This window comes from Strigops habroptila, chromosome 3, assembly GCF_004027225.2.
Source record: "Strigops habroptila isolate Jane chromosome 3, bStrHab1.2.pri, whole genome shotgun sequence".
NCBI lineage: Eukaryota > Metazoa > Chordata > Aves > Psittaciformes > Psittacidae > Strigops > Strigops habroptila.
The window spans coordinates 50,877,339-50,893,509 of record NC_044279.2 but is presented as its reverse complement, the minus strand read 5'-3'; the positions used below and the strand labels follow the sequence as shown (position 1 = coordinate 50,893,509).

The 16,171-nt window shown below is 37.8% G+C and overlaps 1 protein-coding gene across 4 annotated transcripts in view; it reads right to left on the bottom strand.

Annotated features, from left to right (window-relative positions):
- The window catches only part of ANO4 (anoctamin 4), a 231,453-nt gene that overhangs the window by 43,446 nt on the left and 171,836 nt on the right, over window positions 1-16,171 (bottom strand). For all 4 annotated transcript variants that reach the window (XM_030478489.1, XM_030478484.1, XM_030478485.1 and 1 more), the window contains 6 exons: window positions 10,978-11,084; window positions 8,974-9,029; window positions 8,335-8,456; window positions 2,030-2,164; window positions 1,171-1,267; window positions 623-683 (listed from right to left, as the gene is read on the bottom strand). In XM_030478489.1, the coding sequence (XP_030334349.1) occupies window positions 623-683; window positions 1,171-1,267; window positions 2,030-2,164; window positions 8,335-8,456; window positions 8,974-9,029; window positions 10,978-11,084 (578 nt within the window). The remainder of the gene's footprint in view (window positions 1-622; window positions 684-1,170; window positions 1,268-2,029; window positions 2,165-8,334; window positions 8,457-8,973; window positions 9,030-10,977; window positions 11,085-16,171) is intronic.

Below are 16,171 nucleotides of genomic sequence, written 5' to 3'. Positions count from 1 at the left end.
AAGACCTTTTGTGCTGCCAGAAATTATTGTTTCCTCTTCCCTTCAATTTTGCCCATGAGACCACAGTAGGAAAAATAGTGGAGGCTGAAATAGAACTGTCCTATAGGCAAAAATCAGCCTCCATGGCAACAGTTAGACTGCTCTTGCATCAATTTGTCATTCAACTAAATCTCTCATTAATTTCATCAGTTTTGCTTAAATTACAACCAGCTTACATGTATTTAAGGTTTACTGCCTTTCTGCAAAGTGGGAAAACCAATATATTAATTCATTTTAGTACAGACACTAAACTGAGCTGCCCTAAGCTAAAAGAAGCCCTGAACAGTAACAGAGAAAAGGCCTCAGTGCCAACAGACTGAAAAATAATTACAACCCCTCCAGAATATATCTACACAGACACTACATACTGCATTAATGTTTTTATTTTAATTAAAATTATCACATAAAAATCTGATTTCAACCACTTCCACCTTCCCTTTGCAAAAACAGAAAAGAATCAAGCCTATATTGTTTTTCTCAGTGTCTGAAAAAAAAGTGTGCTGGAAATTACAAAGGCCTGCGTTGCATCATAATCTTTAAGAAAAAGATTGTGCAATTACTGAATATCAAAACAAAAACTTACCCCACACTGCCATGAAAACAGCAAAAAAGACAGTAGCTCCATTGTCAAAAAGGTGGGTTACCTAAAGGATATATTAATAGTGTGATCAATTTGTGATATGGCTTTCTTTTCTATTTTGACCTAATAAAATGAATGTGATCATGAGTGTAACTGGCCTGACAATCCTGAGGATCCTTCCCTTGACATGTGAAATGCACCTACCAGTTGACAGGACTATTTCCCAGCCCGGCATGGGAACGACCCAAAGCATTCATTTTAAGGAGCCATGTAAAAGGATGGAGCATAAGATAAAGGTTGATGCCAAGGAGACTGTAGCACATGCATCTAGGACATGACCTCTGGGACTGCTGATTCTCTAAGTGCAAATTGAATTCAAGTGTTTTAAAACCTAAACTAAGTCTTGGTAAAAGACAATGAATGTTAATATTGGCTGAACTTGATCTGTCCTTTCAAGATTTTATATACCCAAGCTCACTAAAGACAAATGCAAAGGCAAAATTAATGCTTTTACCAGGAAAGCATTTTTAATTGGTTAGTTTAAAATGTACCTTGGCATAAACACAGCTGTCTGACAACCTCATGAAGGGACAGTATTTATCACATATAGGACACATTATGATATCTGTAGCTTGGCAGACTTCTTTACTGGAAAAATAGAAAAGATAAAAATCAGTAGCTTGATGCACAACAATCAGTCTTAGAATTGATTGATAAGTTTCACGAATAGTTACTTATTGAACAATACTAGTTCTGTAACTGAAGCCAAGATCTTCATAACTGCATGTGTATAATTTATATTTGCTGACTGTCTAAGACTGCAGAGTTTACAGTCCTAACTGCAGACGACAGCTCTTCAGGGATAGCCTAGCCTAGCAGTATCTCTTTACCATTTCCAGCTTCTTCTTCAGTCAGAAGTGGCCTTTGGTAGGAGGAGGGTGAGTATGACCGCAGATGAAGTTAAGTTTGGCTTATTCTTGTCATTTGTCTTAAGTGTGCAAGAACGTATAGATGCAGCACTCAGCAGAAGGCCTCGGGAGTTCTTCACCTGAAGAATGCCTCCCTGTGGTGGATCTTTGGAAAAGGCCTTAAAGACCGAAAAATCTCCCACTCTTCTGCTGGTCTGTTACTACAGTAATGGAGGAGCCCTACTTTTTCCCTGCTTCATGCTGAGTTGCCAGCGCCATCAACAGATGGAGCTGTGCAAGAAACATTGCCTTTCATCCCAATTCCAGAGCACAAAACAAGGGAAGCTCGATACTGGGTAGCTTATGAGAAACAAGCAGAGTCTTTTCCTGAGTATTTATTCAACAATTCAAAATGAAATAATTAACAATTCACATGAAGATCTCTTAAATTATTCATAATAACCCACTACTGTAATTTCCCTTATAAAACTGCCCACGTTACCTGACTTGGCAGTGGTTCAAAGTGGTGACTCCATACAAAAAGACAAATAATCCAATGAAGGCAGCTGGGAAGAGCATCCCCGTGTACCAGCCTAACCAGGCAAAGTACAGCCCAATTTTCTCACCGAAGTACCGTCTGTTACAAAACACAACACAATGAAGTTACCTGCTAATTAGAATAAATCTGCTTAATCTTGCTTGTTAATAGAAAGTAAATATTTATATCATATCTGAAGAGTAGATTAGAAAGCAGTCTGAATTTTCTGAAGATAAAGCCTGCAACTAGGCTTCTAAATCCACACTGAAAGACCTGCCTCATGAATGACCTTAAAAAACGAATTTAAAAATTCACTAACCAGAGTTTATAGTGAGATGAGTGAGACTTCAGAAATAAACACTGAGTTAATGTTAAAAAGCTAGTTCTTTGTATTTAGGAAATTGATGGCTCTCTTTGCCTTTTGGCTGTGTAACTGTACTTCCCAAATAAATGCACTGAAATAAATTTCATCCCTAAAACAGGTATAACAGCAAAAATTATTTGGGCCTAAATTATTTCTAAGAAATTAGCTAACCAGAGGTTATTCTCCAGTCCAGTTTATTTCCATTTGATTATTTCATTTCCTAGCTCAGTTCATGCAAAGTTAATCTTATGATTCTGCCACAGGAAGAAGGAAAATAAAGTGCAAGTGAGGTCCAGCAAATATCTTTATGTATCATCTTGCACAGATTTGAGGAAAGTAGTCTAAATTAATCCTGATTTGTTAGCTATATTGCTTAAAAACTAATAGCAAAGTGGCCAGGAAGCTCCTATTTGCTAAATATTCATTAGCTTTCTTCCTCCTCCCAAACACAACCAAACTTTATTTATGTGTTAAACAATACATCAAACACACAAAAACCTGCTGAACTTATCAGCATAGGAACAGGCTCATGCATTGTCTTGTGTTTGATGGTCTTGCGCGCAGCGGGCTGATGATTAGATTAGGATGCTTTGCAAATCAATATGCAATTATCATAATTACAATTAACATTTTAGTAGATTATTTGCAAGATTAGTTTGCAAGAATGAGGCAGGATGATATTCGTGCACGTCAGGGACTTTGCAGAAAACTTAAGCACGCACATCAATGGAATTTGAGAATAGCTGCTGCTGAAGACCCACTTTTACACTAATGATGCAACTTCTGATTTGTCCAGAGACAAAGAATTCAGAGAGCCAGCATCTTTGGTCAAACTTTCACAATGAGGAGGAAAAGAGCCATGATGGGCTTTAGGGCTGGAGGCAGTGGAAAAGCTTGGTCTCTAACAGACAAAATCATCAGTTTTCAAACAAAAAAAAAAGTTTTTCCATTGTGAGCAATATCTGTCTGGGCTGAGCTCATGCTCCCTTGAACGATAGTGACCTACACTATTATCATTTGAATTTACCAGGTCTGTATGAGAAGCCAAATCACGTTGTTTTTATTTTTCTGTCATTCAACAGATATTCAGATTTACAGGATAAAGAGGTGATAAGCTAATGATAACATACTCAGCTCAGGGCAACAGGTATGGTCGTAAAAAGACACACTGGAAACTGCTTTTTGAGTCCCCACTTTAGAGTGTTAGTGAACCCTTTGGCCTAGTTATTTTCCTGACACCTAGGATGTCAAACTGCCTGCTTCACTGAAAAGACAGGCTCACATTTTGAGCTTACTTCCATTGAATGTTTATGATCTCTTTTTCTCCATAAACATAGTTCAAATCAGTGAAGTAAACCTAACAACATCAAGATTTATTGTTTTATTTTGTTCTGTAGATTCAAGGATGCATCCTTCCTTGTTCCACCCCTAAGCCAACAGACATTCGTGACAAACTTCATCACCTATCCTCTTGGGCCTTTCCTTCTAAATGGTGCAAATCATAGTACTCTTTTTTGATCTAGAGATCGAACAGCTTCATCCTAAATGAAGGCCCAAGCAAAGTTTGGTATCTGCATAAAGAAGAATGGACATGATGGGGAGCAACCCAAATCTCTGCAATGTAAGGAAAAGGCATCGGAGGACATTTGTGAGTTGCCCTTTGCTTCACAACTGGTATTCCGCAGGCTGTACTACTGTAATTTGCACCAGGATCAAGTTAATATTTAATTTCTTATGACCCCATAGTTAGCATATTTTTTCTGTAAATCTCTGCTCAGAAAAAATATGAGCAGAGTGCTCATGAGCTGAGTGCTACAGAAACAAACTATGGCAGTAACAAGGTCATTGGAGACCTTGCTAGGTGCCATGTTCAGAGCAGTTCCACATTAATTCCGCTCCATAATTGAGTTAGCCTGGACCATCATGACCCTCAGGAGACGAAGATGGTTGAGAGATACCTTTGGCTCTCATTCCATTGAAGTTGCACCGAATACAAAAACAAGTTCTGTTTCTTCTCTGTCACTACATACAGAACAGAAATTTCACATACCTCTCGACAGCGATGGCAGTTCTTTTACCTTCATGCTGGTGCTTTAGCCAGAAATCAGTACTGTATGTAAAGAATTCTAGGGTGCATCACTGTGCATTATTTATACCTAAATTTCACCTGTTATCACTTTGCTCTTTGAAAGCCTCTTTGAATTTTTCCAACACTAATAAACATTCGCATTTTTGTTAACTTTTTTGACTTATTACCATCCAATTTTTCAGCTTGCTAATAAGAATAGGAAAAAATGATTTGTATCTTTGATTGTTCTCCTACAGAAAATTTCCTCCACAGCTAACCTAAAAAACAGACATAAACCCCCAAGCACCTAATAGAACAATCCATCTCTCCTACCCTCATATATTCTAAAATAAAAAAATAAATTGAGCTTCTCAATTTTATGCTAGCCTATCACCTACCTTAATGATGAACTGTCTGTCCCCTCACCCCATTCCAATGGTAGAACTATCATTGACTCAACTGGGCCAAGATTTCAATCTCAGTGTTTATCAATAAGGCACATTCTTGAAAAGTATTAAGCTACAAAGTCTGATTTCAGACCCATGAAATGTGATATTGGATATTCTGTATTTAATGACTTTCATTATATAATCTTTTGCTTTCAGGATGCCTAGAAGGAAGTCACGGAACTAGAACACAGGCAGGTTTGGATTCAAGCTAAAAACATATCTATCTTCATTAATCTATCTTCATTAATCCTTTTGCAGGTTAGAATGAAACCCTATACAGAACTTTTTACATTACAGAAACAAGCCATGAGGGAGCTAGAGCTTTCCAACAGGTATCCTGGTCACATGAAGCTCTCATGGCAGCAGGTTGAAAGGGAGTTGTCAGCTTACAAACAAGTAATTTAATGTAAACATGGAGTTAAATGAAAATTACTCAGGCATTAGTTTTGCCTGCAGGTTCATTTAGGTAGCTTTACAATCACTTTATAATTATAGTTTTTCCCTCCCTTTTTCTCCTGTAAATAACATGCACAAACAGCAGGAGGAGCAATTTGTGCGCAACCTAGAGGAAAGCAGCAGTGATCCAAAGTGTCCAGGAATCACTGCAACTTCTTCCTTTGATTCAGGTTGTCCCAGAGCATACGAAGTCCTGCCTCTTTCCAACTGCTATCAATTCTAAGGATCTTAAATCATTCTTTTAAAGTAACTATGGATACTAAATTCTAACAGAAGTGTAATTAAAATCATGGTACCACATCTGTTGATTAATAAAAGTGCCTTTGCAAATATGCCAAGTCTGTGCCTTCATGCTGCCACATGTTTCAAAGCACAGTGAAAGCAGAATCATGCAATTCCCCTCAAATGACTTTTTCCCATTTATTTCTAGTGACTAGCATCTCATAACAGCCAGCTGATGAGATTAAATGAAATCTGGGAGGCACCAAATTGACAGCACCAGAGATCTAAGGCCTCTTTTTAACAGCTAAGGGAAAAATAAAACAGCACTAAAGTATGAACAATTTCTCTTCCCATTGTGGCAACTTGACTTTAAGATGGAAATATCATATCTATTAATGTGATAATTTACCTAGTGTACTCCTTAGGCTTTCTAAAGCATGTAATAAAGGGGAATGTCAGCTAGCAGCAGTAAATTCTGGCCCGATGTCTGTGGAAGAACTAACATCCATCCACTCCTTTTGTACAGATGGCAACACTACTGCCTTCAAGCACACCCCACATAGCTGTTCACACAGGGGGAAAAAGAAAAAGTTACTCCTGCTGCAAAATTGGTACTAAAAAATCTTCTGTTTAAAGTATGCATGTTGAGATACTTCAGAATCAAATGAACAACAGGTCTTGCTAGTGTTGACAGCTCTTCAAGGAAAAATCTCCAGCTCACTAGACATGTAAGCTGCTGAGAGTTGCAGTAGACACAAAATATTCAACAGGAGCTAAGGAAATGAGAGGGATCTAGCACCTGTGAAGTGAGAAGAAAAAGGCATTCCCTCTCCTTTCCTGTCACCCCTCTTTCAGTGAATTCATTACAGCTACGGGTGCGCTCCAGGCAGCAAACAGCAGGCTACTGAGACTCATGTTGCTGCCAATGCTCAGGCAGCCTCACAGCTTCCCCTGCCCCCCTCCTCTTTGGGTAAACACCTATTCTGAACCACCACAGGCACAGGCCACCATGACCTCAGCTAGAGAGTCTGCTATTTTGATTGCTGTTTTTGTTTTATAAAATGGTTGTGTAAAAATCTGTGGATGTCACTGTCTGATGAAAAACTAAAGCATCTTACAAAATCTTAAACATCAAACCCAGGCAACTCAAGAAGGCTGCTACCAAGGTCCAGAACAATCATGTGTCTAACTTTGCTCCTTCTGTTACTACTTATTCTCATGCTTAAAAAACCTTCCAGATGTGAACCAACTAAATCCCAGATACTGGCTCAACAGCACTTTCAAAAACAAGAAATGTTGAAGAACAGTAGCCTTGACCACCATGGACAAATGATTAAAAAACGCTTTAGAGATAAGTTGTTTACACCTGTGACATTAATACCTTACTGCAAAATTAAACATAAAAACTTCATTGTAACTTTTGGCTCCTTTGTAAGCCAGCAATTTCCATAGTGTAATTTGACACAAATTCCATATTTCTGTACAGGCCAGTGTATTAAAAAAGAAATAAGAAGCTTTCAGGATTAAATTATGAGGTTCAAATACTTTGTTTTCGAAAGCATTTTAAAGATTATATGACTCAGTAAAATTTTTTAATTACAGTGCTCTGTGAACTTTTTATCCATGGAAATTGAACATCTCCTATTTAATGAAATGGAGAGGTTTTATATGGCCTTAATCAGTAACACTGTCCATCTCCAGGGCCACCCTCTACAAAACTTTCATATGGAAACAATTTTGAGAATCAATAAAAACAAAGGTATCTGTCAGTTACAGGACTTATAAAAGAGGAAATTAATATGCTGGACCATTTGCATGCTCTGTATTACCCTTTCCAATGGCCAATATATTAATGTTTTCAGTGACCTCCATACATCTTAAGACTTTATTAACAGGCCCTTGTAGCTTCATATTCCTCTCTTCAAGTAGAAAAAGCCCACTGATGCCCAATAGTACTTCTGCCAACATGATCAGTAAAGGTTCTGGCCCTCTATATATGCATAAAAAAATATGTAATCCTCTATTAGCACATGCAAGCCTATTTGAAAATATTATTTAAAAGGGCTATAAGAATTTGGAGTCACTTTTGGGCTTTCTCAGTGTTTCTTCTTTTCAGGCTACTTCTAAGATGAACACAAATCCAGGCTGTGGTGATGTAGCTGGGCTGGGTTTAAGAGAGGTGGAACTGAAGAGACTTCCACCCACCTACCACTATTGCTGCTGAACTCAGCAGTACACTCTGTAAGCTCTGCTCCACACCATTTGTAAGCATCACTAAATTTCATCTAGGGCTCTTTCTGTGGCTGCTTTTTAGTAAAAAAGAAGGTCTAGTCATTAAGAGCCTGTTTTTCACCAAGCCATGCTCTGAGGAGGAAGAACTACTGCAGTGGACAGACATGCAACCAAGTCTACCCAGCCTCCACAGATTTCTCTCTTCCTTTTCTTCTCTTAAATATTCTGCAAACCCTACATTGGAAGTCATGGTGTCAAGGAATTCTAGATGGAAACCTACTTCACTTTCAATTCCTTCTACAGGCTCCTCTATAGATCCTTCTTTGAATGTAGTGGCACCAATGAATTCCCATGACCTCAGGATCAGTTTTTAAAAACAACATGAATCAACTGAGCTTTTCATGGGTTTTTTTTCATAAGAGATAACTTATGCTCAAAGCACCTATAATGGGACATACTAACAGCAGGAAAGTCTTACCTCACGAGATCCAGTGGTTGGTATTTATACCACACTCCCCAGGAAGCCCAGCACTCATAGAGCAGGTGTCTGTGGTTTTCTGCCCCGTGGGTTCTTATTGAATTCTTACTTCTGTAACTTCCCTACAACACAAATCTGGACATTAATGAACAGTAGCAGCAAAAAAAAAAAATCTAAGAAATCTCTCTCACTAGCAGTATGGATAACACAAGTTATGCAAGCTCCATACTTGTGCTCCAAAAGCTAGGTACGACATTAAAAGGAGAATTTCCTCTGACCTCTGTAAGATTTGAGATTATTCTTCCTAAGAAATTTATGATAAATGGTGTTCAAGTCAAAGGCTATGAACTGGAGAACCTCAAAGAGAAAACCACAGCATGATATTTTTCGCTGTGAAAACATACTGATTTAGCAAACCCAAATACTTTTTACAGAACAGATCTAGAACAACACTCTCATCTCTTTTTGCAAGAAAAAAAAATTCCAAGAAAAAAGCATTACTAAATGGGATGGATGTCAGAGCCAGACACAGAATGCAAGAGAGTAATAACATTAATAAGATTGAGAAGAAATGATTACACAACTAAGAATTTTTGTGGGAAATGTCTGTTCAGAAAGAAAAAAAACTGAGAAAAATACCTCATGAAGAGGAAATGCAGCTTCATAGGAGCCATTACTGAGCAATCGATTCAGACCTAAGAATCAAAAGTATTCAATTATTTACCAATAGGACCAGAAAAACTACTAAGCAAAAAAAACAAAACACATTTTCATAATAAGCTGGCTAAATGAAGCTTGAAGCCCATTGACAGTAAAAGATAAATGTAGAAAAGTTAATCTGTTATAAATTTTGATGAACTAAGATATAATACAAGCAAAGATTTGTTCAAATATTAATCATCTTTTATCATTTATTATGTCAGAAGTTTAAAGATTCATTTGCCAAATCCATCTTTAGAGTAATTTCGGTGAAATCAAGACCTCACACCAGGATTGAAGTTTGACCCCATAAATCATGGTCTCAAGAAGCTGTTTAGATGAAACACTGTTTTTCTTGGGAACCAAAAACTTCAGAGAAGATCTTTACATTTTTGAACTGCAGGACAGTAAAGCAATTGGAACTCTTAATCTGATAGCAACATTGTAAAACATGTTTAGTTTATGTCTTATAAAATCTGCTGGACTAAGAGATAGAACAGGAAAAACACAGGCTGCAGTAGTATAAGACCAGAAAATATACTTGAACCTGAGCCAAAAGGACTGCTATTTGGCACAAAAAAAGTAATCATACACCCTATTCGGTCAGGCCTTGTCCCTCTTTAATGAGAACCTTGAAAGAAATAATGAATGATTGCTGAGATGTGGGCACTTGTCACTTGGAAAGTCACCAAAATAGGACTGAACAACTATCAGGCAATGCAAAACTAAATACTGGTACTAACACCCTGAAGGCATTTGAACCCCATTGACTGAGAGGCAAAGAGTCCTGATTCCTTTTCTAATTCATAGGGGAATGATAGCAACAAGAACACAGCAATGAGAAGTACTAATTCAACTTTCAGTGATTGCATTAGGATCTGCTTGCAGAATATGCTTTCTCCCACAGTCTCTGGCAGAAAACCAAAACTTGTACAGAGCTTTGCTCTGCCCAGTCATCAGCACAAACTTGTGTTCATGACAGGTACAACACAAGTAGATATGTGAGGAAGTCTGGGAGCTTAAGGAAGGCAGGGACTGCTAGTGTGTGTGCTAGATGAAATGTCTGCAAGCATGCATGAATTCTTCTCTTTCATCTCTCCCTTTTGCTCAGTGTCATTCTCAGAGCTATTGCAGCCCTGATCCCAGGAACTGAGAAAGAAACAATTTCTGGGATGTTTCTCTACAGCTTGAGGAAGGAGACAGGGTTTAAACAGCAAGCAAATTAAATAGGCTGCATAGTTTTATGGGGACTGCCTCTCTGTGATGCCCCAGTCTCTATGTGGTACTCAAAACAGTATGTCCTCTGTATCACAAGACAGAAGAGGGCCAATGTTTTGTACTCCATCCCTCTTCTGCTACTGCCTGCTCTCGTAGACCTGCATACGTACCTCTCCAAAGGTCCACTCCACCTTCTATCTGAAAGTGTTGCCACTGTTACATGTGGCATCCTGAGGACGTTCACTGGTTAACTCCCTTTTGGCCTACAGTAGCTACAGAGATGCAGAACCTTCCATCTCCCTTACGGATGGACAGGTATCCAGGAGAAGCACTACAGACTGAGGTGTACAGCAGCACAAATCTTGCTATCCTTTCAAACACGTTTTTATGAAGGAATAAAGGCTTTTCTGCATGAGTCTATCATCTGCTTCTCCAGGGTCCTTAATCCATAAATATTTCTTGCTTAAGTCAGTCTCTTTCCTTGCAGAGGTGATAAATCCCATGTGGTGACATACGTGCCTGTGAAAACAGCCTGATATTACAGGGAAATGATTAGGTCTTGCAGGCAAAGCCCCTACCACAGCAGTGGGTGAGATGTAAACAGCTCAAAACTGAGGTGATTAAAAAGGAAGCAGAATAGTCTGTTATGAGCCCAGGCAGACTTTTCCTCTTTTTTTTCAGTGGGACTTAGTATCCATATTTAAAAGCACATTGCTCAGCACTTACCAATTTTGTTCTTTCCTTCTTCATATTTCACTCTTTGTAAGATATGGTGTACAATTCTACTTCTTGTAGCATTATTGAAGAAAGTTTCTTTGTTGTGTATGATGAAGCTATATAAAAATACAAACAAAAGGCATCTCAGGAATATACAGTATCATGTTGAAAACAAATACTGAGTTCCATTACATTCTATAGCACACTATAGAGCAAGTGCAAGGACGATTAAAGGACACCAGGTTAAATGAGATGATGTCAGTAACAGTATTCATTCCCTAACAAAGAATTACATGGAGAAGTCCAAAGAAATATCAAAAATACTTAAGCATTCATTATGTTAAACATCACTTTTAGATAATTCACTGAAAACTAGAAAGCACTTGCACAAAAATTTGCAAAAGAATAAGATTTATAGGTGCAGCTGTAGAAATTCGCATTTGATTTCTATTTCAGGCTTTTTTATCATGCTTTATGATTAAGAGTCAGATGGAAATATCTACTTGGTAAGCCCCTCTTACTGAAAATCAAATACTATGTTAGAAACGAAAATATTATTTCCTTCTATGTTTGGTCCTGGAAGTTAAAATAGAGTAGAAAATTAGCTTTTGGAAGCTACATACAGAGTTATGTATGAATGCAGGTTTAATAGCTTAGCCAGAATTGTGATGAGTCTAGGAAATTTAAAAATTAAAAAGCCACAGAATATATTGTATTGATTACATTGGTTGGCATAGTATATTTTAAATAGATTTCTTAATCCCAATATACATACTCAAGGCAAACAAGATATTTTAGCATATCACCATAATTACTGTAAAAAGGCAAAAAATTTAAGTGTTTAGAGATATTGTTTTAACTTGTCAATTAAATACTGCTAAAGAAGTCTTACAGTTGCTTGAGGTGTGTAGGGCTTCAGGATAGACTGGGAAATCATACATGGCTTTGCAGCTCCTGTCATTTGTAAATACAGGCAAGAAGTCCAACCTCTGGACTTTGGGGAATCCATATGCTTCCTTCTCTGCTAAATTTTCCATACAAGACAATCTGTAAATTCCTTATGTTTGGCTTCAAAGGCAGATAGTAAAAAAATTCCCAAACTAGAGGTATAAAAGACTGTTATTTAGAGGTACTATCTTGTGTCTCTTTTCCCACTCCACCCCAGATACTTACAAGGTCATTTCTGTGTCCACAATCTACTCAGTACTGTACTTCTTGCTTCCTCCACATCCCTACTAATCCCAAAGTCCTACAGGTGTCCTACAGTATCCTACAGTGAAGGTGATTTGATTTATGCATATTGGCTCACCCTCATGTGTGTGCCAATTTACCAATGAACTGCTACCAAACAGCATACAATGTTTGTGTGCACTGGCTGCTGCCTTTTCTGCATAAGCACAATTTTGGGCCACTATTCCATTTCAAGCTGCTGATACTCATAAAGTAAGACTCTGCTTCTCTTTGAGACAGCTACATCTGAACCAAATTTATTTGAAAGGGATCAGTATGTAAAATAATAACTATTAGAAGGATTTTGATAAGGAAATACTGTCATCACACAAATCTTAATGCTTAATCAGATAAAAAGCAAACCTAAACTCTAAAGCATATAGAATAGCATTATTTCCAGCTGAAGATGGAGCTCTGTATTAGTTGTTTTAGTATAGGTTGTTTTAGTAGCAGCACAAACAAACTGAAAGTCAGTAATAAACCAGAAATGAACAGTTAGTGGTTTTCCCACTTTGTTTCATTTTCTTTTAATGTCTGACTTTTGTCTCCAAGATCTCACCTCCCAGACTGGACTGAATGTTAAAGAACTGTAAAGATAACTTATGAAATCAAAACAGCACAGCAGTTTTTCATTCTGACTTAGCTACGAGTTCTTGTAGGATTGAACTGAGAATTGAATCACCTTATCTGGGAAACTAGTAACATTGGTCCAGCTAGCATCAATAATGTTAATCTATTTTCCTTGTGATATAAAGTTATATTTTCCACCTGTTAATCATGGCTATGTTATACTGCAACTATAGGTAGTGATTTCAAAACTTTTTCAGACAAGTAGGTTAATGGTTTTTCTGCATTTAGTCACTTCTATTTTCATGAGTCATGAATGAAAAAAGGGCAAAAAATCAAACACTATGCAATATTACTAAAAAACCCCACTTACCTGTTTAAAGAAACATTTTTGTCATTTGCTTTCATTTGTAAATTTAGCAATTATGTTGTTATAGCTTTTGATTTCACACGGCCAAGAAGGAATAACCACATGTGTCTGTGAAGCAGATATCAACACCTCAGTATAATAACTGCCAGAACAAGCTAAAGCAGTCCTAAAACACATGTATAAGAGCTGCAGAGGTTTTGCCCTGCCTATTCTTGTGCCAGTAATAGGCATGAGATGGCAGGAGGGGAAGAGGAGAGGGAGAATTCATGACTAGAGTGGGCCAAAAGCATGTTCTTCAGTGTTTTCCAACATTATTCATGGAGACATGGGTGCAGAAGAGATGCTACAGTTCACCAAAAAGGAGTTTTGGGGTGGAATTACATGTGGCAAAGGTTAAAAATAATCCTCACCTAATTTTTTAATATAAAAACCACAGGGTTTAACTCAAATTTCTGTGAAATTGTCTGTAGAGTAGCCCCAGAAAGAGCAGTATTGCCATAACCAAGCTGAAAGGGAGATCTGGCACAGGAAACAAGAACAGGCAGACATGAATTGGAGACATTGAAAGGTGGAGAATATCTCAAGCAACAGTAACTGTGTGTCACAACATCCCAATTGGATGTTGACATAAATAAGGACAATGCCAGGGAGGTTTAAGTTTATCTCAAAAATCACACGAGTTGCTCTTGTCAGGTGAGTATCATGCACTTCGGTGTAAGACTTCCTTTTTTCCCACTACCCTTCTCTCCTATGCTTCACAGACATTTCTTCCTCCAAAATATTTGTGCTCCAGGTTGTCTTATTTCAGAATGTGGGTGGTAAATACATATGCATAGAACAGCCATCAAGGCTATTTCATGGTCTCCAGCATCCAATGAGGAATTCAGAGACTTCCTCAGTCTATGGAGAATCTCACCCTTCAAATTTCAGTTCACAGGGGCCAGAGCTGAAGACATTTCCAAGCTAGCTGCAGATAAACATTCATCAGACATTACTGAGCTACAAACTGCATAAGGCAGAGGCTTTCTAGAGAGGTTTTTAATCCTTGTTGCTTTCAGATGGAAGTTTCCTCACCTGTTCTGTTTCTGCTGTCCTTGTTAGAATGTCAATACATAACAGGGTTTGAAAGTTCCTAAGAGCAAAGAGCTTGTTTCCAGGCTTAGTAAGAGTTTAGTCCATTGAAGGTTTTGATCACTTTGTCACCTCATTTGTAAGATAAAGAATAAGTAAGGATTAACACACTATTATTTTTATTACCCATGAAGTTAATGTATAGTAGATAATAAAGCCAGTGATTTGTTCCACAACAGCTATAACCACTGGCCTGGTCCTGTAAGTCTTCTTTGTGTGAGCTGTCCTTACTCAAAAGGAAAATCCAAATGAAGATAATGAGAGCACTTCTGGCAGGAAAGGTTCCAGAGCTGATCCTTAATTAAAGCCCCTTTTTAAAATGTCATTGTGGAAATATTGCTCTTACATTCATACTGTAGGCGACGTGACGAGTCAGTGAAGGTTAATTGCTTTGAAATTCTGTTTGTAGCTTTCTTAGTTAGACTCTGAACTGGAGATTTCAAACTATCTTTCCATGGATAACAAAGCACTGCAAAGCTAACTGTCATCTAAAGAAGACCCTCTAATGTGAATTCAGCCAAAACCAAATGACCAATGAATTCCTGTTCATACATTCTCTTTGGTAATTTTGCAGGTTGTACAAACCCTTCAGGGTAAATTCAGCTCTTGAATCTTTGTCTAACGCTCATTTGAAAAAAAAAAAAAAAGATTACTTTTCAATTTTTTTTTTTTTTTTTTTTTTTTTTTGAGGAGCAAAGGCAGGGAAAGGCTATTTTCTCCTCTGCTGGTAAGATGTACAAGCTGAAAGCTGAACACCCATGGCCTAGTTGCAAAGCCACAAACTAAGGATGTATGCATGCACGTACGAATGTCCATCTTTGCTCCACAAGATCTCCAGACAATGAAACACTTGATGTCTTTGAGTAACCTGGTCTAGTAAAAGGTGTCCCTGCCTATGGCAGAGGGGTTGGAACTAGATGATCTTTCAGGTCCCTTCCAGCCTTAACTATTCTATGCTTTTATGTCTGATATTCACCATGTTAAAATGTATGTTCCAAGCAAATGCCAATTGCTGGAAGCAGAACCAACTAAAAGCACAGGTGTCATCCGAAGTAGTAATCACCATATGAGAAGTATATTCTTTAGTACAGGAAAAATGTCCAACACTCTGCACTCCCAGGTAAACCAGACATGGTAGCTAGCTGTTGTTGGCTGAAGCAATAGCAGGTTTTTACCTCATTTAACATCAAAGAAAATCATCAGCTGTAGTAGCAGCAACAAGATGAGCCTGCAGCATTCCAGTGAGAATATCAGCACACATGCCTGTAGTTTGTTTGAAAATGGGTATATAATTATCACTTTCTGTTTATTTTAACTTTGCCTGACTTTTAAGGCTGCAGCTGACTTTTTTGTTTATCTAAAAGACAATGTTTATTAATGGTTAAGGGATTTTTCACATCATGTGTCTAAACCAGGATCACTTTGGTATGTATTAGTGGCTTTGTCTATTTCAGATTTGGCACATCACAGCCTCAAAACTGTTAAAGTAAAACAGAGTCGTGAAAGTGCAGAATCTCTCGTCTGCTTTCCTCTGCCCTTCCCCCCCAAATCACCCTGCCACCCAGATCACTTCTTAGTTTAAATTAGTTCACTCAGGAATATTCATCTGAGATAGAACAAACTTTATGTATTTTTCAAGGATGTCCTGTTTCATTCAGTTTTCAAGGCAATTAAAACTTCCAGAAACAAAGAGAATTTAAAGCACCAGGGCATTTCCAAGTTTGGTTGCACGAAGATTTGTTTAAGAGCAAGAATCTGACAGAAATGATTCCCTGTTTTCAAAAATTTGAATATGTGTATTTATTATACCACAGATGCATTTAAACACAAGAATGACCATTCTGGTTCAAAATGAATAAGTGTCCACAGAGCCCTGTGCCTCATCTGCAGTGGTAGCAGCTCCCT